Source organism: Schistocerca americana, chromosome 10 (genome assembly GCF_021461395.2).
Source record: "Schistocerca americana isolate TAMUIC-IGC-003095 chromosome 10, iqSchAmer2.1, whole genome shotgun sequence".
Classification (NCBI taxonomy): Eukaryota; Metazoa; Arthropoda; class Insecta; order Orthoptera; family Acrididae; genus Schistocerca; species Schistocerca americana.
This window is the reverse complement of record NC_060128.1, coordinates 64372052-64398972: the sequence shown is the minus strand read 5'-3', so window position 1 is coordinate 64398972 and position 26921 is coordinate 64372052. Positions and strand designations below refer to the sequence as shown.

Below are 26921 nucleotides of genomic sequence, written 5' to 3'. Positions count from 1 at the left end.
ACTCAGGTGATTCATTTGGAAAGGTTTCCAACTTGATTATGTCCGCACGACAGCAATTAACAGACATTGAACGCGCAACAGTAGTTCGAACTAGACACACAGGACGTTGCATTTCGGAAATTATTAGGGAATTCAATATTTCGAGATCTACCGTGTCAGAAGTGTTCCGAGCATATCAGAGTCCAGGCATTACCTCTCGGCACGGAGAGCGCAGTGGTCGGCGGCCTTCACTGTAACGACAGCAGCGGCGTACAGTTGTCAGTGCTAACAGAGAAGCAACACTGAAGGGAAATAGCTGCAGAAATCAGTGTGGGACGAACGACGAACGTGTGGAGAAATCTGGCGTTAATGGACTACGGCAGCAGAGCGGGCGCCTGCAGTGCCTCTCCTGGGCCCGTGACCGCATCGGTCGGGCCGCAGGACGCTAGAAAACCGTGATGGAGTCAGACGAGTACCGACTGCAGTTGGTACGAGCTGATGGTAGGGTTAGAGTGTCGCGCACACACCACGAAGCCACGGACCCAGGTTGTCAACAAGACACTGCGCAAGCTGGTGGTGGCTCCGTAACGGGTTTTCATTGGACAAATATATTATGCTAAAACTGTGATAACATTTTCAACGCGATTTGGGTGGGCAGATCCTGAGAAATCAGTACCCAGAACATCCACCTCTGGCCGTAGTAACAACCTTGATACGCCTGGGCATTGAGTCAAACAGAGCTTGGATGACGTGTACAGGTACAGCTGCCCATGCAGCTTCAACACGATACCACAGTTCATCAAGAGTAGTGACTGGCGAATTGTGACGAGCCAGTTGCCCGGCCACCATTGACCTAACGTTTTCAATTGGTGAGACATCTGGAGAATGTGCTGGCCAGTGCAGCAGTCGAACATTTTCTGTAAACAGAAATCCCCGTAAAGAACCTGCGACATGCGGTCGTGCATTATCCTGCTGAAATGCAGGGTTTCGCAGGGATCGATTGAAGGGTAGAGCCACAGGTCGTAACACATCTGAAATGTAACTTCGACTGTTGAAAGTGCCGTCAATGCGAACAAGAGGTGACCGAGACGTGGCACCCCATACCATCACGCCGAGTGATATGCAAGTATGGCGATGACGAATACACGCTTCCAATGTGCGTTCACCGCGATATTGCCAAACACGGATGCGACCATCATGATGCTGTAACCACAACCTGGATTCATCCGAAAAAATGGCATTTTGCCATTCGTACACCCAGGTTCGTCGTTGAGTACACCATCGCAGGCGCTCTTCTCTGTGATGCAGAGTCAAGGGTAACCGCGGCCACGGTCTCCGAGCTGATAGTCCATGCTGCTGCAAACGTCGTCGAACTGTTCGTGCAGATGGTTGTCGTCGCGCAAACGTCCCCATCTGTTAGGGATCGAGACGTGGCTGCACGATCCGTTACAGCCATGCGGATAAGATGCGTCATCTCGACTGCTAGTGATACGAGGCCGTTGGGATCCAGCACCGATTCCATATTCTGCTAACAGTCATTGGATCTCGACCAACGCCAGCAGCAATGTCGCGATACGATAAACCAGCAATATCGCGATACGATAGACCGCAATCGCGATAGGCTATGATCCGACCTTTATCAAAGTCGGAAACGTGATGGTACGCATTTCTCCTCCTTACACGAGGCATCACAACAACGTTTCACCAGGCAACGCCGGTCAACTGCTGTTTGTCTATGAGAAATCGTTTGGAAACTTTCCTCATGTCAGCACATTGTAGGTGTTGCCACCGGCGCCAACCTTGTGTGAATGCTCTGAAAAGCTAGTCATTTGCATATCAGAGCATCTTCTTCCTGTCGGTTAAACTTCGCATGTGTAGCACGTCATCTTCGTGGTGTAGCAATTTTAATGGCCAGTAGTGTATATACATAACCATCCTGTCTCTTGGCAGCCTGTGGTGTTGTCACTATAACTGACAGTAATATTGTAAACACTCTTGGGTGTCTTCACCCCATAAATAGCGACTGTTATGTCTTGCAGAGAACGGTACTGAACTTGCTACAGGCACTGGACTGAACTATCAGAGGAGTACAGTGCTCTGACCTATCACGAATAATGTTTGGTATGAAATCAATGAATTTGTCAACCACAGCCTTCCTCTTCAAAAAACTTTCAAATGTTCAGTGCTGTACTCAGTTCAACATTAACGTCGTTTTACGAACTTTTGATAAATGAACTACAGTGTGCAATATATGAGTTCATTTGACTTCGCAATATAGCGGAAATGTTCAGCATGAAATTTAGCACGATGACAGAAAGTTGTAACACCGTGTTTTAAGTTTAAAAAGTGTATTCTTCGGCGGCGGTATCTACGTTATTAATGAGTAGGATATAAATTACGATGTCCGACTTCAGCAGACGCAAATTTAGACCAGTAGCAATCCTACTGTCAGAGCTGCGGCTTACCGAATTTCTTAAAAGTCGTTTGCAAATTTTTAACATCCGCGAACGACTTGAAGACGTGAAAGCGGATGCGGATCTAATTTTTCTGCTGCAAACAGACTTCTATCTATACTCAGAGCTAAGACGATAACGAGACCACAAACTAATATGAGGTGCATTAGCAGACATCCACAAGCAGCATGGATGTAGGCTATATTGCTAAACAGTGTAATGCGTGAAGAAATCTGCAGCAGACTTTTTCCCTGGAAAATGGAAATGAGCGTATGGCGTCGTTGGCCAGGAGGTTCGGACGCCAAGAGCAAGTCTCATTTCATTCGTCGCCACAATGGGCGACTTGAACGCCGGTGATGGTGATGAAATAATGATGAGGACAACACAACACCCAGTCCCCCAGCGGAGATAATCTCCAACCCGGTCGGGAATCGAACCCGGGCCTGGGAGGCGAGCACGTTACCACCCAGCTAAGCAGGCGGACTTTTCCCTGGAACTGTATGTGAAGTGGACGCTGCTGCTGCTGATGATCATAACGGGTGTGACCCAAAGTCGATGGTGCAATTATTTAAATGGGAATGGTATGTTCTGTTCAGGCAGCTTTAAATTGCTTATATTTATGACCCACTCTGTCGGAAAATGCTGTTGACTTGATCTGACGTGCGCTGCGATTGTGAATACAGGCTGTTTGACTATTACAGGTACAAACAGAACAGAAGGACACAGTACAATCAAACAAGCAAGTCATCCTAATATACATAGGTCCGGAAACCAATGGCTTCGATGCGGCATATTACGACTCAGTACGTGAACATCTTAGAGTCACTGAGGATCCAGACTGCGGGCGTGCGCTCCAAGACGAACACCCAAGTGTTCACACGGCCACCGTCCATATAAAGACAGGGACCAGGACGTCTCCTCATGGGTGCTTGTACACGTTCAAATATGCCAGGCACGTTCCGAATATATTGACAGGCATAGACAGTGCGTTCACGAAGTTCTGCCACACTATCAACAGGGCTAGAATACCAAAGCTTTTAAATGTGCCCACATAAAAAATCCAGCGGGTTCAAGCCGGAGATCTTGGGAGACCATGGTATTGGCGAGCCGTGACCGATACGCTTGTTGTCATACATTCGTGCTAGGTATTCCCGAACAACTAAATGAAAGTGTGTTGGTGCGCCATCATGCACGTATCACATACGCATCCTTTCACAATAAGGAACAACATGCAAAGAGTTGATTAGCTTGAGTTTCCAGGAAATGAAGGTCCATACGACCAGCAAGTCGACCAGATAGGAAATGTGGTCATAGCAACGGATCTCCAACGACACCATCCCAAACGATAATGGAAGATCTTCGCAGAAGTGGCTTCTCTCTGTGGTAGCAAGTGGGTTCTCGTGAGCCCAAACATGCATGCTGTGGATGTTCATGATAGCATCATCAGTAACGCAGGCTTCATGTATGAGCTATTGGGCGAAGGTAATCTGGGCCGAAGAGTCGTGTGCTGCCGGAACTTGCACACGTTGTACACAAATGGTTCAAATGGCTCTGAGCACTATGGGACTTAACAGCTGAGGTCATCAGTCCCCTAGAACTTAGAACTACTTAAACCTAACTAACCTAAGGACAGACAGACCTAAGGACAGACAGACCTCCCTGGAATTTCGTATCCAGTTTCTTACGTGCGTACGCAACTGAGTAATTTGCTGCTGCAACTACAACAGAGGAGCTATATGATGTTAACACTGTGAGTACTAAGATTCGGATTTTGGTACATGGGTGTTGCATGCAAGCTAGTCGATGGGGCGCTGACGATTTTGGTGTGGGTTTGATCTTATAAATACTGGCGTATGAATATATTGTGACTGCAGAAACTACATATTGGTCCGAAAAACGGCTACCTTAGATTTTGCTATTTAGATTTAAAAACGTGTTAGGAATAACTCATTGATGAATACAGGCGCCATTTTTAGATTTGTAACCATCGCTGTGAATTTATGCAAGTTGTTAATTAATGGCTATCACTTAGTGAAAGATGTCATCTGATTTAGAAAAAATAGAGTAACCCAAGTATATTGGTAAGAGCTGGAATCTAGCGGGCGTAATGCTACAAATGGCAAAAGTAATTTTGGATGTATTCGAACTTTCATTAGAGTTATCTCTTACGTTAATTAGTTTCAGGGAAGTCAGAGTGAGTTACTGCATAGTATGGCTGTCGGTGTGAACGTAATTAACTCGACCGACAAGCTCAGAGTTCTGTATCTCGTATCGTAGTAAAGTTTTCATGTACTAATAACTTTTAACTAACACGGTTTTCAGTAAAATTAACGACACCTAATGAAATCAGAACATTGATCAAGAAACTCTTAATAACGAATTTAAGTAAGACACAGTCTGATTAAAGTTTTGGCAGAAGCCGCCCGGTGTGGCCGAGCGGTCCTAGGCGCTCCAGTTTGGCACCACGCGACCGCTACGGTCGGAGGTTCGAATCCTGCCTCGGTCATGGATGTGTGTGATGTCCCTAGGTTGGTTAGGTTTAAGTAGTTCTAAGTTCTAGGGGACTGATGTTAAATCCCATAGTGCTCAGAGCCATTTGAACCATTTTTGAGCCATTTTGACAAAATCGATTATATGTTACACAAATACTTTCTAGATACTAGAGTAAAATGTCAAAAATTAGTAAAAACAACTCCTATTATCAGGAATGGAATGAAAGCGGTTCGGAAGTTCCAGCTTGCTCTGTTTCGTAACATTGGTGTGACTGCATTTGTACAAACGTGGTATCAGGGAAACCACTGGTTTCCGGGCCTGTGTTTATTGGGATTATTTGCTTGTTTCATTGTCCTCTCTGCTCGTCCCTTTCATCTGTACCTATAATAGTCAAACACCCCGTATTTTCAGGAGACCGACAATCTACTGTTGTAAACCCTACCGGAGGTGCAGTTAAGGTAGAACCTCTCCAGGCTCTCACTCGCATGTTTGTCACCACAAAATCAGGAAACCAGACAGCGAGGTCATCGGATTAGGGGAAAGGCGGCCGTGCCCTTTCAGAGGAACCATTCCGGCATTCGCTTGGAGCGATTTAGGGAAATCACGGCATGGGTGTGTGTGTGTGTTGTTCTTACCGTAAGTTAGTTTAAGTAGTGTGTAAGAGTAGGGACCGATGATCTCAGCAGTTCAGTCTCTTACGAATTCACACACACACACACACACACACACACACACACACACAAAAAGAAAAAAAAGCTCTACTGCCATCCCTAATCTTCTAGGTGAGGTGATGGCAGGATGTGGGTATTGCGATGTCTGGGTACGTCTGGTTACGATTAACCATTAATACGCGCTCTTCGAAGATAGATTGGGTCGAAAGTTAAATGAAGGGTAGGTGTTTGAAGCTTAGCGGGGGAGTGCCGAGGCAAGAACCAAGGGAAAAAAATTTGTGCCCTGGTCGTGTCGGGTAGGAAGTGCAGTAGCGGGTTGCTTGCTGTCTGCGACAGATCATGCAAGGGTTAGTTAGGTGCGTTAGTGGCGTATCATGGAGGCAGATACCTTTAACGTTGCGAAGCGTTGTTACTCGGCGGTTGCAGCTGGATATCGGCGTTGTCGTCTGGACCAGCAACACCATACCTGTAAGAGTTGGGTTCATCATCGTTTAGTGTCCGATAGGTCATACAGCGGATGCACAGTGCAGGGTAGTGTTGGCGGTTTGCTTGTGCAAGCAAGCAAGCTTGTCGTCTTCGCTGCTGTTGCCTGTTGATCCGCTGTGATAGTAGTTGCCATATCCAGTCAGAATTGCTGATGTGCAGGCGCTCGCCTATGTTGTCGCTTGTGAGTGTGTGTTAGCTCGCTATAGGTGGTTGTGCCCTAGCTAGCAGTGTCTTTCGTCGCTTGCGCTTCCACGTACGGTTGCGATCGTAGTTCCTCAGACTAAGGATGAAAGAATTGTTAGTGTCTCGATTTACTCTGTAATCGTGTGGCGAGTTTCTGTAATAGTTCTTTGAGTTTCAAGGCGGTATTCACTATGAAGACCCGCGGTGCGAGTGTAGCGTTACTAATGAAGCGGAGCACTTTGCTCTGTATGACCTGCAGGAGTGTAAGAGCTACATATCCCCAGACAGGAGCTGCGTACGTCATCTTAGGTCTGATCAGTGTCATCTACATGGATACCGACACCCACTTGTTTAGTGCTTTCCCTGTTTAACAGGGTTGTTGGAGAGTCACGTGCGGCCTGTCGGCAACGTATTTTACGTGGTGTCCCCCATCCCCCTTGTAAGTTTCCGGCTCAGGCAGACACCGCGGTACACCTAACTTTCTCTGGCAAACGTACCGGGTGTGCATGTAGTGTCACCTGTCTACAGTGTTGATGTTTGCCAGTAACTTCGGCTTGCGTGTGAACTGAACTGCTTCAGGCGCAGTGGACACTTGAAGATGCCCTACGAGCTAGTGAAAACGCTATTGGAACGAAAGATTTAAAAGAAATAAAATAATATGGATTGAACTCTTTAACTGTCTTTACATGTCGCTCTGTTCACCCAAGTAGCCTACTTTTTTTCCCGGGAAAACGTGGTACAACATAGTGATAATAGTGGCCAGTGAATAAATATGCGCTGTTCCCATTCACGTTGTACGACGTTGGAAATTCCTGTATAGCTCGACTCCGAAAATACAAAATAAAGTTAAGTGGCGATATTAATAAGAAGCGAAATGAATTAGGTCAAACACATGAAATTACTAATAGGGAAGGTAGTTGGAAGACTCGTAATAGCAGTGATGGATAGAAAACACTGTTGTACATGTGCAAAGAAAATCGTGTACAAGACGCAAGTGTGAGGAGTTCTAGAGACCTGCCCCAAATTTTCGGGTCGCCGTAAAGTGGGCGTGGCACCAGACGTCGAATACATGGATGCGCTGTTAGGATCGTGAAATCTTTGTTAAGAAATGTAAATGTCGTGTGACTACGGCCTTCCCGTCGGTTCCTCACAAGCTGCGGGCCTATGGGGTATCGTCTCAGTTGTGCGACTGCATTCGTGATTTCCTGTCAGGAAGGTCGCAGTTCGTAGTAATAGACGGCGAATCATCGAGTAAAACTGAAGTGATATTAGGTGTTCCCCAGGGAAACGTCCTGGGACCTCTGCTGTTCCTGATCTATATAAATGACCTGGGTGACAATCTGAGCAGTTCTCTTAGGTTGTTCGCAGATGATGCTGTAATTTACCGTCTAGTAAGGTCATCCGAAGACCAGTATCAGTTGCAAAGCGATTTAGAAAAGATTGCTGTATGGTGTGGCAGGTGGCAGTTGACGCTAAATAACGAAAAGTGTGAGGTGATCCAGACGAGTTCCAAAAGAAATCAGTTGGAACTCGATTACTCGATAAATAGTACAATTCTCAAGGCTGTCAATTCAACTAAGTACCTGGATGTTAAAATTACGAACAACTTCAGTTGGGAAGACCACATAGATAATATTGTGGGGAAGGCGAGCCAAAGGTTGCGTTTTATTGGCAGGACACTTAGAAGATGCAACAAGTCCACTAAAGAGACAGCTTACACTACACTCGTTCGTCCTCTGTTAGAATATTGCTGCGCGGTGTGGGATCCTTACCAGGTGGGATTGACGGAGGACATCGAAAGGGTCCAAAAAAGGGCAGCTCGTTTTGTTTCATCACGTAATAGGGGAGAGAGTGTGGCAGATATGGTACGCGACTTGGGATGGCAGTCATTAAAGCAAAGACGTTTTTCGTCGCGGCGAGATCTATTTACGAAATTTCAGTCACCAACTTTCTCTTCGGAATGTGAAAATATTTTGTTGATCCGAACCTACATAGGTAGGAATGATCATCAAAATAAAATAAGAGAAATCAGAGCTCGAACAGATAGGTTTAGGTGTTCGTTTTTCCCGCGCGCTGTTCGGGAGTGGGATGGTAGGGAGTTAGTATGATTGTGGTTAGATGAACCCTCTGCCAAGCACTTAAATGTGAATTGCAGAATAATCATGTAGATGTAGATGTAGATCGATCGCCGGCCGCAAGTCTTTTGATTTGACGCCACTTCGGCGACTTGCCCGTCGATAGGGATGAAATGATGATGATTAGGGCAACACAACACCCAGTCCCTGAGCGTAGAAAATCTTCGACCCAGCCGGCAATCGAACCCGGGCCGTTAGGTATGACTGTCTGTCGCGCTGACCACTCAGCTACCGGGGCGGGCAAAATCTTTGTTCAGGTTGGTAAATTATGTGTATTTTATTTGCAGTGGCAATGACGGATACTGGACTGTTTCCGTGCAAGATACAACTGGAGAAGTATATGTTCTACATCCGTAAACGCGAAAATAGAAATACAAAGAAGTAGAGAAGAAAACCAGCAACAGCATTCAGATTGCTGTCGGTGCTTTAACGATAGTTTCACATATGTATTACGCTGACTGAAGATAGGTGAAAGACCGGAATAAATAAATAAATAAATAAATAAAAGTACATAAAAAGTGACTTGTTGGCTGTCTTCCTTAAAATAATACAGTAAGGTAAATGCAACAAAGATGAAGCATTACTGAATAATATTACTCAAATGAGCGATAAAGGTGAAAAATATTGGACACAACAAGTTAAATGTATCATTGCAGTAAACAAATTAAAAATTGTATAAACTTTCTAAGGGTACTCGATAGTGATTTTAATATGACGTATAACAAAGAACACATTTTATTTGCTCTTCATATATAACTAATATTGCATAAATTATTAACTGAAATTAAAAGAAAAATGGCTATAATTAAGTGCTGAGAACACATGCTTTCCAGGAATTGAGTTTTTATTAGAATTTACCTTTCATTTGCTTACTTTGAGCGAAACAAGCTCGTCGATTATGTAATTGAACTCGAATTTAGTAGCTGTATCGTACTCTATTGGCAAGATAACTGTATTTCACAATTTTCTTCACCTACAATCGACCTTAAGTACTTCTTTTTTCATCTTTCATTTGCTGAAATTGCTTTGACAAGATGCTGCAGCCGCTGGAATAGTTACAAATATCCTCAGACCTATTTCGCTGTTTCAATAAGAAACTTATTATTCATACGTCGAAAAAGATCTTCAATATATCCAGATGGAAAGCTGTGTGAGTGTTTTTCAGACTTCTCTCTACTGGAATTCCAAAGACACTATTTGGCACCAAAATCTGGTGCATATTTTTGAAAACAAGGCACTGAACTCTCGTTTAAGGCGTTCCTCACAGAAAATTTAAATGAGATGTGTGTGTCATACACTGACGTGCCAAAACATTATGACCACCTGCTTAATAGCCTGTTTGTGCGTCTTTGGAACGAAATACATCACTGATTCTGCCTACCAGGGATCAGACACTTTGTCGGTACGTTTGTGGAGGCATGTGGCTCTGGAGGTCACGTACTTAGCGTAAAAACGGGTCGCTGATATACGTACGCGATGGTAGCGACCTAGATGGGTTCAAATGGTTCAAATGGCTCTGAGCACTATGGGACTTAACTTCTGAGGTCATCAGTCCCCTAGAACTTAGAACTACTTAAACCTAACTAACCTAAGGACATCACACACATACATGTCCGAGGCAGGATTCGAACCTGCGACCGTAGCGGTCGCGCGGTTCCTGACTGCCGGCCGCTGGTGGTCGAGCGGTTCTGGCGCTACAGTCTGGAATCGCGCGACTGCTACGGTCGCAGGTTCGAATCCTGCCTCGGGCATGGATGTGTGTGTTGTCCTTAGGTTAGTTAGGTTTAAGTAGTTCTAAGTTCTAGGGGACTTATGACCTCAGCAGTTGAGTCACATAGTGCTCAGAGCCATTTGAACCATTTTTTGGTTCCAGACTGAAGCGCCTAGAACCGCTCGGCCACACCGGCCGGCCCCAGATGGGTGCCATAGGATTTACATCAGGCGAATTTGGTCGCCGAGACATTAGCGTGAGTTCACTATAATGTTTCTGAAACCACTGTAGCACGGTTCTGGCTCCGAGACACGGACAGTTGTAGTCCTGAACGATAACAAAGTTCGCAGCTGTCAGCGTGCCTTCGATCAGTACGACAGGTCCCATGCAAGCGCGGGAGAATGCCTCAAGTAGCATAACACCGCTCCCACCGGCCTGCACGTTTCGGGCCGCCGTTCACCTCGGTGACGGCGGTTGTGGAGGCGACGATCGACCTAGTGTAGCAAACACCGTGATTCACCCGAAGACTGGACAAGTTTCCATTGATCGACGGTCGAATACCGATGGTCCCGTGTCCACTCGAATCGTAACTCACGATGTCTTCGGGTCAACATGTGAACACATAGGAGTGATGTGCTGCGTATCTCCGTTTTCGACAACTTACGATGAACGGTGTGCTCCGAAACCCTTGTTCATGCGCCGGCATTGTGCTGTTTCGGCAGAGATGCCACAGATAGCCAACTGTCCTAGCTTACGGAGCAGACAAGCCTGCGAACCCCACGTTCTGTGACGAGTTGTGGACTTCGAAACCATTTCGCCCCTAGTGGTAGTTCCACTGTCCTTCTCTCTCTTTCCTTGCGTCAACATTCGACCAGCTTCGCCGTTTTCTAGATGCTCGTTCCCTGGCTCTGAGTAATAATAATCTGCCTTTTGTCAAAGTGGCCCATCTCAATGGATTTCCCCATCTGCAGCTCATATCCTCGCTAGCGTGGTGCCCCGTCCGTGTCAGCTCCGCTTACATACTTTTGCTAGCGTGTCAAGGCCCGCAACCCAACCAGTTGGCATTCAACGTCGCGTTGGGCAGTGGTATTAATGTTTTGGCTTATCAGTGTATGAGAGACCTGTTTCCCATTTTATGACTGAAATGCAATACTTCCAAGCACTCTAGCTTAAACAGTTTCAATCCAGTTAACAGATGTCGGTTCAAATGGCGTATTATTTGCTTCAGCAGCCTCTCGCCAACCTTCGAGATCCTCTGATACCGTAGCGAAGTAGCAGCAAAAACTTCGTTGTTAAACATGAGATAGCTGTGTAGACGGCAGAACCAAGCGCACTCTTGGCTCATAACCCATTTGAAATCTGCCCGTTCGTTGTTATTTCGTTTTGATGCTACCTGGACGAAATGTCACGTTGGCAATACCGCACATTTATAAAGGGCGATCAAAAACTTGGATTCGAAGGCGGTACAGCCCAGTGCTGATAAGCTACTCTGTGGGTGCGTCTGGCATGATGTAGCAGCAGTGCGCAACTTGGCATAGCATTCCACAACTGTGGCTTTCGATAGATATGCTGCCCCATACACATTCCTCATTCTGCGATGGGTGTCTACCAGTGTGTGTCCTTCGGCAGCCAAGAAAAGAATAACAGCATGTTGGTCCGCTGGACCGACGTCGCAGTACTTCATGTTTCCGCATTTACCGCACGCACATCGGAAAGACACGAATGCTACACTAATCCCATGCTACATGACAGTGCCCGCATCGGAGTCGAGATACGTTGCATATTCGCTGCAGCAACTTCCTCAAACAGAAACCTTTTAATCGCCTGTTACACAATCTCGGGCCGAGGGAAAGGCTTCTTCTTGCAGGCAGAGGATAGGAACACATGGGACATGACCTCACGTACCTTTCCTGCTCAATTCGGAGATCGTCTTTATCTTCTTTTTCCAGTCAGCTTTTCACCGCCGCTGTCTGTGCGCCTATCCCGCCATGGCCTAGGTACGTCCGTGGTCGTGGCTCGCGAGGTCACTGGACGGATGTTTTTGTGTGACTGTGTTCAAACGATTCACTGTAGCCCAGCACTGTTGGTATTATCGACGCGCAAGTCGCCGAAGTGGCGTCAACTCGAACATTATGAAGTACCTCGAAGAAAACGGTTTATTGACACATAGTCAACACAGATTCAGAAATCTTGTGAAGCACAACTAGCTCTTTATACTCATGAAGTAATAAGTGCTATCGACAGGGGATGTCAAATAGATTCCATATTTTTAGATTTCCTGAAGGCTTTCGACACCGTTCCTCACAAGCGTCTTCTAACCAAACTGCGTGCCTACGGAGTATCGCCTCAGTTGTGCGACTGGATTCGTGATTTCCTGGCAGAGAAGTCACAGTTCATAGTAAAAGACAGAAAGTCATGGAGTAAAACAGAAGTAATATCCGGCGTTCGCCAAGGAAGTGTTATAGGCCCTCTATTGTTCCTGATCTCTATTCACGACATAGGAGACAATCTGAGTAGCCGTCTTAGATTGTTTGCAGATGATGCTGTCATTTACCGTCTTGTGAAGTCACCAGATGATCAAAACGACTTGCAAAATGATTTCGATAAGATATCAGTATGGTGCGAAAAGTGGCAATTGACCCTGAATAAAGAAAAGTGTGAAGTTATTCACATGAATACTAAAATAAATCAGCTAAATTTCGATTACGCGATAAGTCACACAAATCTGAAGGCTGTAGATTCAACTGAATACTTAGGGATTACAAATTACAATTACAAATAACCTAAATTGGAACGATCACATAGATAATATTGTGGGTAGAGCAAACCAAAGACTGCGATTCATTGGCAGAACACTTAGAAGGTGCAACAGGTCCACTAAAGGCTTGTCCGCCCTATTCTGGAGTATTGCTGTGCGGTGTGGGATCCGCATCAGGTGGGACTGACGGATGACATCGAGAAAAAGTACAAAGAAGGGCAGCTCGTTTTGTACCATCGCGAAATAGGGGAGATAATGCCACAGACATGGTACGTGAATTGGAGTGGCAATCATTAAAACAAAGACGGGATCTTCTGACGAAATTTCAATCACCAGTTTTCTCCTCCGATTGCCAAAACATTCTGTTGCCACCCACCCACATAGGGAGAAATGATCATCATGATAAAATAAGAGAAATCAGGGCTCAGACAGAAAAATTTAAGTGCTCTTTTTTCCTGCGTGCCGTTAGAGAGTGGAGCGGTAGAGAGGCAACTTGAATGTGGTTCACTGAACCATCTGCTAGGGACATTATTGTGAATAGCAGAGTGATCACGTAGATGTAGATGTAGATGTAGAGTTGCACCAGGCGACCGGTCTACCCGACGGGAGGCCCTAGCCACACATTTCATATTTTCACTGTTGGTATTTTTGATGAACTCTGGGGAAGCATTGTGGATGGTTGTGATTTCTGAACGTGTGCAGGTTTCGATGAGGAAATGTGCTGAAGCCTGCCTTCACATGAACGATGCCCATAAGGGCACCTGTTGTAACGTGATCGTCCTGAAGCGTATACCTGCAGTTCGGATCCACGGAGACTGTTATAAGGTTTTCATGTAGTCAGTCATAATACATCGTAGTGGGTAAACCATCGGATTCTGTAAAAATGTTTATTAGCATTATTTGCTTTTTTCACTGTTCGCTGGCCGCCCCCTTTCGTTTGTACACCGTATATACTTAGATGTAGACCATCCTATCTCCCCCATCCGTCCATCTTCCACAAGCTAGTAACACCACATTAGGAATCCCTTCCTGTTAATAAATTCCTGTCTGCAGCATTTTTGTCTACTACTAATAGTGGCCGTATTACCCAGGAGCCCTGTTTTCTGCGCCTCTACTGGTTCGTGTGTGTGTGGGGGGGGGGGGGGGGGAGTGCAGCATGAGACCGGTTTTGTCTTAGATAAATCATTCGCAGACATTCACTGCAGCCTGCCACTCAAAGTGAGTGTAGCCCTATCTCCGTCAGCGCAAGACACATTCCTGGTGGTCTCTTGCATCGCGCAAATAAAAACGTCAGCTGATGGAAGAGACGTGACTACGTCTATGTGAGTAACACCCCACAATGAATGTCGGGGTTGTCTTACTGGACACGAAACCGTCCACCAACTGAATGCATGAAAATTTTACATAAATCAAGTACAACGTGACAAAAACATGAGTAACTCAATAATGTGTGTAGAGAAGTTTTTAAGAGAAACGAAGAACTCTGCCGGTATTGGGCACTGAAAGAGATTCAACGGCGACACGCCAAAAGCCTGTGCTAGCCCACGATGTAATGCCTACCACAAATAACATTATGTATCGTAACTTGGAAGAAAAGCAGTTGCGGACAAAACTTCATTCGACGCTTTACTCTTATTTTGACCCATACATTACTCCCACCAAGTGTGTACAGTTACTCTTGAATCACCCTGCATTTCATTTCAATAACGTGTCGGCTCGCTCCGCAGTAAATTTTAGAAGTTAACACTCATCCGTACACCAGCTGACGACCTACGTTTCTGGATCTGAAACCTACTCAAAAGCTACTTCTTACTAGTGGCGTGCAACTGCAGGCCTGAATCAGGAAAACTGTTTCTGTTGCATCAGAATACTTACGCGTGGTGATATGCATTGTCAAATAATAGCAAGATGGTGGCGAAAAAAACGCGACACAGATGACAAGGAAAACAGCAGTGAGATTACTTGGTGTCGATGGAAATATTTCACAAAAGCGTCGCATTAATTACTATTTATGATTGCCAAAAGGATCTAACTCAATTGCAAGCCGACGTGGATACACACGCTTTGAATACGAAAGCATAATCGTAAGAACATGTTCCGAGAACCTAACTTTAAATAAAGGCACAACTCAGATTTTAGGAAATGATAACTTTCAATCTTCAGCATGACAGATTGTAAACGGTAATCTTCGCCCCTGTAATCAGCTTCCATTTAACCAGAAATGAGCTACATGCGAGTGTACGTTTCGCCACGCATAAGCAAACTACCGCAAGCCAGAACCCAGAGTAATAGTAAATTGTTTAGAAATGCAAATGCACTCACGAAATAATCTGGCCATTTGTCTAATAATCACGACGGCAATCAGTTCAAACGATCTCATTCAATTTCTTCCTCACTGAAGAATATCTGAACCAGCTCACATCCGCACCAGACAAACCGTCTCTTCCTCCCAACGCAGATACGCTCAGTCACATTAATATGGCTGCCTCCTATGTGCGACGTCAACGTGCAATACTCACTTAGGCCGGTATTCCACTATCAAATTTCTTTGTCAAAGATGTGATCAAATATTCCGTCAAATATATTTGACAAAGATCTTTGACGTAGCGCTAGAAGGGGTATTACACTGTCATCATATTTTTCGTCAAATTTCAAGACGGCTGACAACACCTTGTTATTAACCGCAGCAGTTGCATGTACCACAATTGAACTGTGTGCACATGCGGATGAGAAGCGGGGGAAAAAAGGAAACACACCTGGGTGAAGCCGTAGGTTTTACGATCACAGATAAAAGCATTCAACAAGACTTGTTACGTGAGCTTATAGCGGAGGACGTCAAGCCGTACATCAATTACTTAAGAATGGATGAGCATACATTTCTGTATGTGCTCAGTGAAGTGGGTCATCATATCGCAAAGCACAATAGTCAGTTAAGAACTGTTACATCTGCAGAAGACAGGCTCACTGTAACACTCCAATTCCTTGCTACAGGAGAGGGTTAGGTCAGGTCAGGTCTCCAATCTTCTTAATCTATTTTTGTATTCAGGGTGCCTCACGTTGTAAAGCGCCTTATCAACTTCATACATCTCTATTAATTTTGTAGTTGTCGGCACACACCAATTGTATTTACCGGCAATGTTTATAAAAACAATACAGACGACAGAACGCTGCAGCGATGCTAGCGCTCCATGTGGTAACATGTCACATTGCAGTGAATAGAAGACAAACGACTTCTTTGATCAAATCTACAGCGAGGCCCTAGATTTGATCAAATATTGGACGACATTTGACAAAGTTCCCTATTACAGCATCAAATATCTTTGACAAAGATTTTTGACAAAGAAATTTGATAGTGTAATACCGGCCTTACAGACGGCAGGTGGCAGCACCAACAGTGGAGGGTATAAAAAGCGTACTGGGGAACGCGGAAAACGGTGCAGTCGTTGTAGTAATGTGCAAACGGGGCGATGTATCTGTCAACAAAACGACATATCATTGACTTTCGGACCAAAGATGGAAACAGTTCCGAAACGGCTACGTATGTAAACTGTTGGCGTGCCGCCGTGGTTAAAATGGCGCTATCCAAACCCGGAGGCGACGCAAGTGTTGTGCACCACGGGCTATAGATGTCTGGGATGGTCGACGTCTGTGGACATGTATGCGCGGGCGAACAGACGCGCAACTGTTCAGCAACTGACCGTCCAGGTGAGCCAAGGGGCTGTCAACAGCGTCTTCTCAACGACTGCTGAGCAAACGTTGCTGCATGTGGGCCTCAACGGTAGGCGCCTGGTTCAGACACCACTCTGACTGCTGTTCATCGGCCACAAAGGCTGGAAATTTGCGCTCCAAAAGCGCAACTGGATGTCCACGGCGGGTGGCAGGTGGCCTTTTCAGGTGAATTACGTTTAATGCTCCAGCGACGTGAAGAGTCTGAAAGTAAAGACCGTGCAACAATAGTCTATAAACCACAGCCCATAGGAGGGAACGTTTTCGTCTGGGGAATGTTTTTATAGCAATCGCTGAGTAATCTCGTTATTCTGAAAGGAACAATGTATCAACACAAGTATGCACCTATCGCTGGGAACCATGTCCACCTGTAGGAATGCAGTTTGTCTTTCCTTGGTGGCGTCTACCAGCAGGACAACGCAACGTGTCGCACAGCTCGCAATGAACGTGCGTGGTTCGAACACCACAGCTCTAAGGGAACGGCCCATCCAGACAATGTTAAATTAGTGACTTGTCTTGCCTGTATTTCACGAACCGCTGTAGCCATTGACATGAAACTTTTACAATACATTAACGTGTATGTTCTGAGTTTAGTGAACTACAATAATTGCATTTCAACTACTGCTTTCGGAAATACAATTTTTTAATTACACTGTTAAAATTGTACTTTTTTGTACGTTATCCTAAATAATTTTAATTATACAAAACATTATGTTGTTCTTTTAGTTCAGTGGAATCAGGATATGTATGTTATTACTCACTGAAAATTTCAATACTCTACTCGAAGTGGTTTCTGAGATTTAGGGAAAAATGCAACGGAAAATGTAAATTTTCAGGTAACAGGTTCTAAAGTTTCCCTTAATATATGCTTAATTTTTTACTTTTAGTCACTCAGAAGCTCACTGCACCTTACTGTACATCATCCTCTTGATCTTTTTCCAAGTTTTTCTTTCTTTTCTTCTTTCTGTACTCCTTAGTGGCCACCTGTGCTGCATACTCCGCTTTATCAATGCAAATCTTGTCCATCCGTTAAAGTTCAAAAATGGTTCAAATGGCGCTGAGCACTATAGCAGTCGCGCGGCTCCAGACTGAAGCACCTAGAACCACTCGGTCACAGCGGCCGGCTCCGTTCAAGTTCTCTGATGCAGTTTGCTCCAGGAGTAATTCCCATATGCTTAGCACTTTCACCCTACCAATGTTGCCATCATTAAAAGCAATAACAGCATCACTGACCCCCCCCCCCCCCCACATTAGTGTCTTCATTCCAACAAAACATTTTCTTGGTAAGCGAGTCCGTATAAGATTACGGAACGACTCACTGGGATTTTGAGTCTGACCATGCAGACACTTCTTCAGTAATTCAGGATTTGCCAGGTCTCTGTAAATAGGTGTATGATATCCGCGACTGCTGATGCGATGGAATGTTTATGGCTGTATGAAGTGCTTGAGTACTGGGCATTGCGGTAATTGCACCATGAATCAGGCCCAGGAGGGCAAAGGTGGTGTATTGGTTTTTCATCAGTTGACAGTCTGTGCAAGAAGGTAGCCCATACTGCCTGCTTCATTTTCAACAAATCCTCAGCATTATTTCTAATGGTCATCCCATAATACTGCTGTAGTTCATCAATCATTTCGTCTGTCAGCCTGCCTATTATGGTTTTACTATCAGAAAGTTTCTTGTCTCTCAAATATTGTTTCAACTTCCTCAACCTGATGCCCATCCTCTTTTGGACATGACCAACACATCCCATAATCTTATCACCATAAGGCTGAATGGCTACTACACTGTTATATGCTTTTGAGTCTGCATCACCTTAGTTTAACACACTCCCCTTTCGTTCACAGATTGGCAAAAAAATTCAACAGCTGCAGAGACCTCCGTACCACCACTTGTTTCTTCATCTTTTCTGTCATGGATATGCCCTTCTTCATTGCCTGTTTTACACTTATAACAATGTTTGGTTAAAATCGGAAATCTATTACATTTCCAGTATCCACACTGGTCACCATAGCAACAGAATTCTTAGAACTGTAGCCACACATTTGCCAAGTGCCATCAAAAGCTACTGCTATGTCAGTCATACCATCATTTATTTCAACGGCTTCGTTTGCACCAGCCGGCCGAAGTGGCCGTGCGGTTAAAGGCGCTGCAGTCTGGAACCGCAAGACCGCTACGTTCGCAGGTTCGAATCCTGCCTCGGGCTTGGATGTTTGTGATGTCCTTAGGTTAGTTAGGTTTAACTAGTTCTAAGTTCTAGGGGATTAATGACCTCAGCAGTTGAGTCCCATAGTGCTCAGAGCCATTTGAACCATTTTCGTTTGCACCACCCTTCATAGACACACATGCGAAAGATTCCACAAGAGCTCCAATAAATCCTGCATATTTGTCGATTTTACAAGGTGAGCGTGGCACATTCATAACGACATACATTGTTTCTGTTGCAGTGTGTCCTTTGCCAGTAGCCCTCAATCCATAAAACCAACTAACATTTACTTCAAAATAATTATCTTTACAGCTACCAGAATTCCAAAATGAATGAGCCTATTTACAACTGGCACAATTAATGATAAGTTTCCTGGCTAGTCCATTTGATACCTCACTGTCTTCATGCAAACTAACTGGCTCTCCACATATTTCACAACATAAACATACACCTAACAGCCTTGCTAGGATGTGTAAATCTATCAGAATATAGCCTAACCTACCAATACATCACATTCGTTTTGAGAAAACTGTGTATCACAACGTTTTATTTTAATCTCCGAAGCACTAATGGGTGTTTCTCTAGGTACTGACGAGTTTGCCTGTAGTTCATTGTCTGTAACTTCACACGCCATATGTTGAACACAATCTTTCCCGTTATTCGAAAATCTAGTACCATGAAACTCATGTTTCTTAAAAACTCTTCGTTTCAGCGTCATACTTTACTTTTTGAGAGATTTACCAATCTATTCGTCACTTTTCATCGGAAAAACGTTAGCACTTCGATATAGAACGCGTGTTTATACTATGAAACGATACGATACTGTTTTTGACAGTGCCACCAATACAAGCACGTAATTTAACCATCATAACACAGCAATCCACAGCCTTCTATATAAAAAAAATTACCGATTTTATTAGATCTTGAAGTAATGCACGTCAAAATTTTTACATTTTCAACAGGTGTAGATTACATTTAAAAAAATAAAATAGTTCTCACGTGACTTCATAAGTGATGTTCTTGTTGTTGTTGTTGTTGTTGTGGTCATCAGTCCAGAGACTGGTTTGATACAGCTCATCATGCATCCTGTGCAAGCCTCATCTCCCAGTACCTACTGCAACCTACATCCTTCTGAATCTGTTTAGTGTATTCATCTCTTAGTGTCCCTCTACGATTTTTACCTTTCACGCTGCCCTCCAATACTAAATTGGTGATCCCTTGATGCCTCAGAACGTGTCCTACCAACCGATCCCTTCTTCTGGTCAAGTTGTGCCACAAATTTCTCTTCTCTCCGATTCCATTCAGTACCTCCTCATTAGTTATGTGGTCTACCCATCCAATCTTCAGCATTCTTCTGTAGCACCACATTTCGAAAGCTTCTATTCTCTTGTTGTCTAAACTATTTATCGTCCACATTTCACTTCCATACATGGCTACACTCCACACAAATACATTCAGAAACGACTTCCTGACATTTAAATCTATACTCGATGTTAACAAATTTCTCTTCTTCATAAACGCTTTCCTTGCCATTGCCAGTCTACATTTTATATCCTCTCTACTTTAACCACCATCAGTTATTTAGCTCCCCAAATAGCAAAACTCATTTACTACTTTAAGCGTCTCATTTCCTAATCTGATCCCCTCAGCATCACCCGAGTTAATTCGACTACATTCCATTATCCTTGTTTTGCTTTTGTTGATGTTCATCTTATATCCTCCTTTCAAGACACTGTTCATTCCCTTCAACTGCTCTTCCAAGTCCTCTGCTACCTCTGACAGAATTACAATGTCATCGGCGAACCTCAAAGTTTTTATTTCTTCTCCATGGATTTTAATACCTACTCCGAATTTTTCTTTTGTTTCCTTTACTGCTTGCTCAATATACAGATTGAATAACATCGGGGAGAGACTACAACCCTGTCTTACTCCCTTCCCAACCACTGCTTCCCTTTCATGTCCCTCTACTCTTATAACTGCCATCTGGTTTCTGTACAGATTGTAAATAGCCTTTCGCTCCTTGTATTTTACCCCTGCCACCTTCAGAATTTGAAAGAGAGTATTCCAGTCAACATTGTCAAAAGCTTTCTCAAAGTCTACAAAAGCTAGAAACGAAGGTTTGCCTTTCCTTAATCTATTTTCTAAGATAAGTCGTAAGGTCAGTATTGCCTCACGTGTTCCAATATTTCTACGGAATCCAAACTGATCTTCCCCGAGGTCGGCTTCTACTAGTTTTTCCATTTGTCTGTAAAGAATTCGTGTTAGTATTTTGCAGCCGTGGCTTATTAAACTGATAGTTCGGTAATTTTCACATCTGTAAACATCCGCTTTCTTTGGGATTGGAATTATTACATTCTTCTTGACGTTTGAGGGTATTTCACCTGTCTCGTACATCTTGCTCACTTGATGGTAGTGTTTTGTTAGGCCTGGCTCTCCCAAGGCTGTCAGTAGATCTAAATTCGGAAAATTGCAAATATTATGAGATAAAAATCCGAAAATGTGAAACTTTTTTTTTCAGTTCTAACTCCGCTTAAACCCTATCGAGAACCTGAGAGACCATTTTTATCGTGCTTTTCGCGTCACGGATCCCTACTAGAAACCCAGCGGAGCTGGCCACGTCACAGGGAGTCGGCATGGCTCCTCAACCATGTCGGTGCCTTCCAAAACCTCACTGACCCCCCTGTTCGTCTCGCAGTGTCCGCACTGCAAAAGGTGGTGTTCCAGACTTTCGACAAGAGGTCACAGTAATGTGACTGGACTCTCGAGAACTGATGTTGAGCCGGCCGGTGTGGCCGAGCGGTTCTAGGCGCGTCAGTCCGGAACCGCGCGACCGCTACGGTCGCAGGTTCGAATCCTGCCTCGGGCATGGATGTGTGTGATGTCCTTAGGTTAGTTAGGTTTAAGTAGTTCTAAGTTCTAGGGGACTGATGACCTCAGATGTTGAGTCCCATAGTGCTCAGAGCCATTTGAACTGATGTTGTTGAAATGCGGCAGCAGCAATTCGAACTGGTGAGAGTCAGAACAAGAATGGCGGAAGCACGTTCAGACACGGCAGACCTCGTCGTTTCAAACTGGGAGGGACTTACCGACCTCCATAGGCTGCGGAAAATGTCGCAGTTCGCATGCAAAGAGGTTGCTCAAAGAGCTATTTCCATCAGTAGAAGCTCAGAATTGTAGAGAAAGGAAAGTATTAGAAACGTAACTTCCACTCTCTGGTAAATGCAAAATACACTGAGTAAAAATGGAACTACCAAACGAAATACGACTTTCAGCTGTAATCCTCCCATCACGTTATCGTAGCATTTCAAACTAAATGTGGCAGGTCAGTGATAAAGTGGTACAAACGAAAAAAACTAAAACATAAAAAAACATTAATTACGTACTTTAGTTTTTCGAGATGATTAAAAGTTAATATTACTTTATTACATTACGGCCTGGTCTCGGCCTTCTCATACCTGTTGGAAGTCAGCAAGATATTTTCGTATTCCGTTTACTATCGTTTCGCCTGCCCATGCGCTTGCACTTCACATCTTTGCCATTTCGGTCGTAATCAATTCTTGCGCTGCAGTCCGTTCTCTGGCCCATCTGTTTGCTGTCACCTCTAGTCCACTGTGCAGTCAGTCCTGAACCTTCTTTAAGTATATTTTGCGGGACCACCATTTCTTAATAACACTGTTTTATTTCTGAAGAAACTATTAATATTGTGCCAGTTTAAACCTGTGCTACCGCTTACATTAATTTGCAAATATTTACAAATTTTATCGTTTCAGATCACCGCTCATAACTCCAATTTATTATTATTATTAATTAATTCACATCATCTGCCTGTGCTTATTTCATTAGACTGTAAGAACACAGTTTACTATGGATTACTCAGCTTCTTCATTCGAGGCTGGTTTGCAGCAGAGCGTCATTCCTCTCTTCTGTCTGCCTTCCTCTTCATTTCCTCGTATGTGTTACATCCAACATCATTCATGATCTGTATCGTGTACGATATCCTTGGTCGCCCCCGCCGATTCCTTCCCTCAATAGCTCCTTCTGCTATTGTTCCAATGATGTTGTTGTGTCGTAGGATGTGCCCTACAAGTTTGTCTCTTCTTGTTTGGATGTGGCTCCACAGAGATCTGCTTTCCTGTACTCTTCTAAGCACCTCTTCATTTGTTACTTTGTCTCTCCAGCTGATCATCATCATCCTTCTATAGCAACACATCTCCAGGGCCTCTAGCCATCTTCTCTCTTCCAATCCGCATAGGGCCACACTCCAAACGAAACCTTTCATGATACGTTTCCTTATTTTCAGACTTATGTTGTTGCTGGTGAGTAAGTTCCTTCTCCGATTAAATGCAATTTTGGCCTTTTGTATTCTGCTCGAAATTTCTTTCCGGCTTCTACCATCCCTTGTGATTTTGTTTCCCAGGTAAGTAAATTCCTATATCACTTCCAGCTCCTCTCTTCCAATTATCATTCTCAGAGGTTCATATTCTGCTCCTGTACTGCATACCATCACTTTAGTTTTTGTCTTGTTTATTCTCATTCCATACTGATTGCATAGAATTTTTTCCATTGTTCTGAGGACTTCCTCTAGATCTTCTTATGTCTCCGTGACTATAGCAATATCATCTGCATAACGTAGCATGATCCCCACCTCAGTAGTTTCTCGAACTTGGTCCATAGCTTCTTGGATGTAAGCATTGAATATAAGAGGAGAGAGAGCACATCCTTGACTTACCCCTTTTCTAATATTTGCCTCTTGTTCATGGTGACAGTTCCTAATCACTGACACTTCATTCTTATAGAAGCTGAGTATCACACGGATGTCTCTGTACTTTATTCCACTTTTCCTCAGCACTCTGGACATCTCTTGCCAGATAACGTTATCAGATGCCTTTTCCATGTCTACAGAGGCAATGCCCGCATCTCGTGGTCGTGCGGTAGCGTTCTCGCTTCCCACGCCCGGGTTCCCGGGTTGGTTTCCCGGCGGGGTCAGGGATTTTCTCTGCCTCGTGATGGCTGGGTGTTGTGTGATGTCCTTAGGTTAGTTAGGTTTAAGCAGTTCTAAGTTCTAGGGGACTGATGACCTAAGATATTAAGTCCCATAGTGCTCAGAGCCATTTGAACCATTTGAACAGAGGCAATATAAGTTAGTTTATTTTCCTGTAATTGCTTTTCGATAACGAGTCTCAGTGCCAGAATCGCCTCTCTTGTTCCCAATCCGCTTCTGAAACCAAACTGATCTTCACTCAGCATATCCTCAACCGCCTCTTCAATTCTCTTCAGAACTATTTTTATGAGACTTTTCGATACATGTGATATTAGGCTTAGAGTTCAGTACTGTTCACATTTTGTAGCTGCTGCCTTCTTTGGTATAGGAACAATGATACAGTTCTGGAAGTCTGTCGGTATCTCTCTTGTGTTATAGCTGGACCTAATAAGTTTAAGCAGCATCATTTTCATGCTGCCACCAGCATTCTTTATTAGTTCTGCAGGGATATCATCAATACCCGTTGCTTTGTTGTCCCGTAGTTCTTTTAGAGCTCTCTCAAATTCTTCTCCCAGAATGTCATCTCCCTTGTCATCTTCGTCTACTTGCTCTTCTCTTCCTATTACTTCCTCCGAAAGAGGTGTTCCGGCAGACAACTCCTCTATGTATTCTTTCCATCTTTTCACCGTGTCTTCACCAAACAGCATTTCCCCTCTTTATTTTCTATTGTGCCTGAGAGTGTTGTTTTAAGTTTGTTAAAGAACTGATTTGCTGTTCTGTAGGCTAAATCAGTTCTTCCGTTTTGCATATTTTCTTCCACTTCCCTGCACATTTCTTCAAGAAAATTTTCTTTTGCTTTCCTAGTTCTCTATTAACTAAATTCCTTATTCTTCTGTATTCAGCTTTTCCTTGTTCATCAGTTGCTATTGGGCATAAAGCAGACTGTCCGACATTAGCGAGTCACATTTTCAATTAGAGTGGTACATAGCCGAATAACGATTCTTAGTACTAAGACACTTTACTGAGTGAGTAGAGAGATCAAGAAACCTATTAAGTCACACTTCTACTTGACTGAAATGCAAAATCCGGAAAAAAATCGCGGGTGACGATGCTTGGTGCTTATGAGTCTACTGCAAAACGACAAAGTGCAGCATGGGTATGTGATGGTTCGCCAAGATCAAAGAAAGTGCGATACGACAAGCGAGTTGAACATAACAAAGAAGGACTCTTCTGACAGTTTCACACGGTTGTGTGAAAGCCTGTGCTTTCTACTGAAGTGGGTAGGGGAGGGGGGACACACTATGTAGGAGCACCTGATGCACTGAAGCCGCCATCTTAATTTGCCCTTTATTTTATTAATCCAGGCTCGAAACTCTTTGAAGTGACGGTGTAGTCACGACTGGTCTCTTCTCACGTGAGGTTATGTTCCGCCTGTAACTGGACAAGAGGCGTCCCAGACTTTGAAACTGATCCTGTATGTTGCAGGTGCTGCAGACAGCCATGCGGGCCCAGGGTGTCGCAGTGAGGCTGCAGCTGCTGCTGCTGGCGCTCCTGACGCAGTTGGCGGTGCGCATCCTGTCCGACAACAGCTGCGCCGGTAAGTAGGGCACTCCCCATTCTCTCTCCCGCCAGTATCAACTCAAGACTTGCCCAGGGGGCACCACCGCCGTGTTTACGCTGGAGAAACAACGGGGGCACGGAGGGAGATGGTAACACCGCCCAGTTCACGGGCACACAAGGTGAGTCAAAAGTCCGTGGACACCTTCTTAAGTTGGAAGATTAAAGAGAAAATTGAAATGTGATGATGGGAACATAGGTCTGATGTGGGGCCGCAACTTTTGGAGTGAATGTCATTCATGGCCGCCATCTTGAAATCCGCCTTTTTGGATTCAAGTCATTATTTTTACATGGGAGGGAGTGTATGACACATCAAATAACACTTCTTTGAGCACTGGAATTTAGTGGTGTAATTTGTTTTTGTCTATCTTGTACAGTTTAGAGGTTATTAATGTTCAAAGTTGGGAAACTACCTTCATACCGACTGGTATAACACATGTTCTACGTGTTGTCCATCCTGTGCAATGCACAACTGTAGTCGCCGCAACCACATAAATAACTTGTAAACCGTACAGGATAGACAAGCCGGCCTGTGTGGCCGAGCGGTTCTAGGCGCTACAGTCTGGAACCGCGCGACCGCTACGGTCGCAGGTTCGAATCTTGCCTCGGGCATGGATGTGTGTGTTGTCCGTAGGTTACTTAGGTTTAAGTAGTTCTAAGTCCTAGGGGACTGATGACCTCAGAAGTTGAGTCCCATAGTGCTCAGAGCCATTTGAACCATTTTAAAGATAGACAAAAACAAATTCCACCACTAAATTCCAGAGCTCAAGCGAGTGTTATTTGATGTGTCATACACCCCCCCCCCTCCCCCATTTGAGAAAAATGACTTGAATCCAAAATGGCGGATTTCAGGATAGCGGCCATGAATGACATTCACTCCAAAAGTTGCGGCTCCATGTCAAACCTATGTTCCCATCATCACATTTCAATTCTCCCTTTAATCTTCCAACTTACGAAGGTGTCCAAGGACTTTTGATTCGCCCTGTATTTACATTCTAACGACTTTGACAGAACCTGAGGTGATTTGTGCTAAATGACTCGCAAAAATAGCGCTTTACATCAGTTTTCGGATTAAAAGCCTTTAATCCATCAATTGAGGCTCATTATACAGCATGGTTCGAAATTCATGTTACCCACTTCTAGAGATAGTTTTACGTAGTGTAACTGGGTAACCTCTTTTGATGCTAGTCAGTTGTTAGGATGAGCATTACTGCAAAGGGCATTTGATTCTAAATCATCATGTCAGGGTGAAAAACACTAAATAAATTACTTTTTCCCTCTTAACAACATGTGGGCACGGTGGGTTCTTCCTTGGCTCGAGTGTGAGGTAGAATGAAACAGCATTTTTACATAAGATAACTTTTATTGAAAGATTTGTACAATGGTTTCCTTACTGGATTGTTCTGGTTGGGAGAGCGGCAGCTGTGTCGTTTGCGAAGCCTTCTGCTGCGGCAGCGGCGGCGTCTGATTACGCGTGGCGGTGTGTATCTCGTGTCGCTGTTTCGCCCAGTTAACTGGAGATGC

At 44.3% G+C, this 26921-nt stretch overlaps 1 protein-coding gene across 1 annotated transcript in view; it reads left to right on the top strand.

Annotated features, from left to right (window-relative positions):
• The window catches only part of LOC124552679 (carbonic anhydrase 2-like), a 208128-nt gene that overhangs the window by 6887 nt on the left and 174320 nt on the right, over positions 1-26921 (top strand). The window contains exon 2 of the mRNA XM_047127001.1: positions 25266-25377. Coding sequence (XP_046982957.1) covers positions 25281-25377 — 97 coding nt within the window. The 5' untranslated portion in view covers positions 25266-25280. The remainder of the gene's footprint in view (positions 1-25265; positions 25378-26921) is intronic.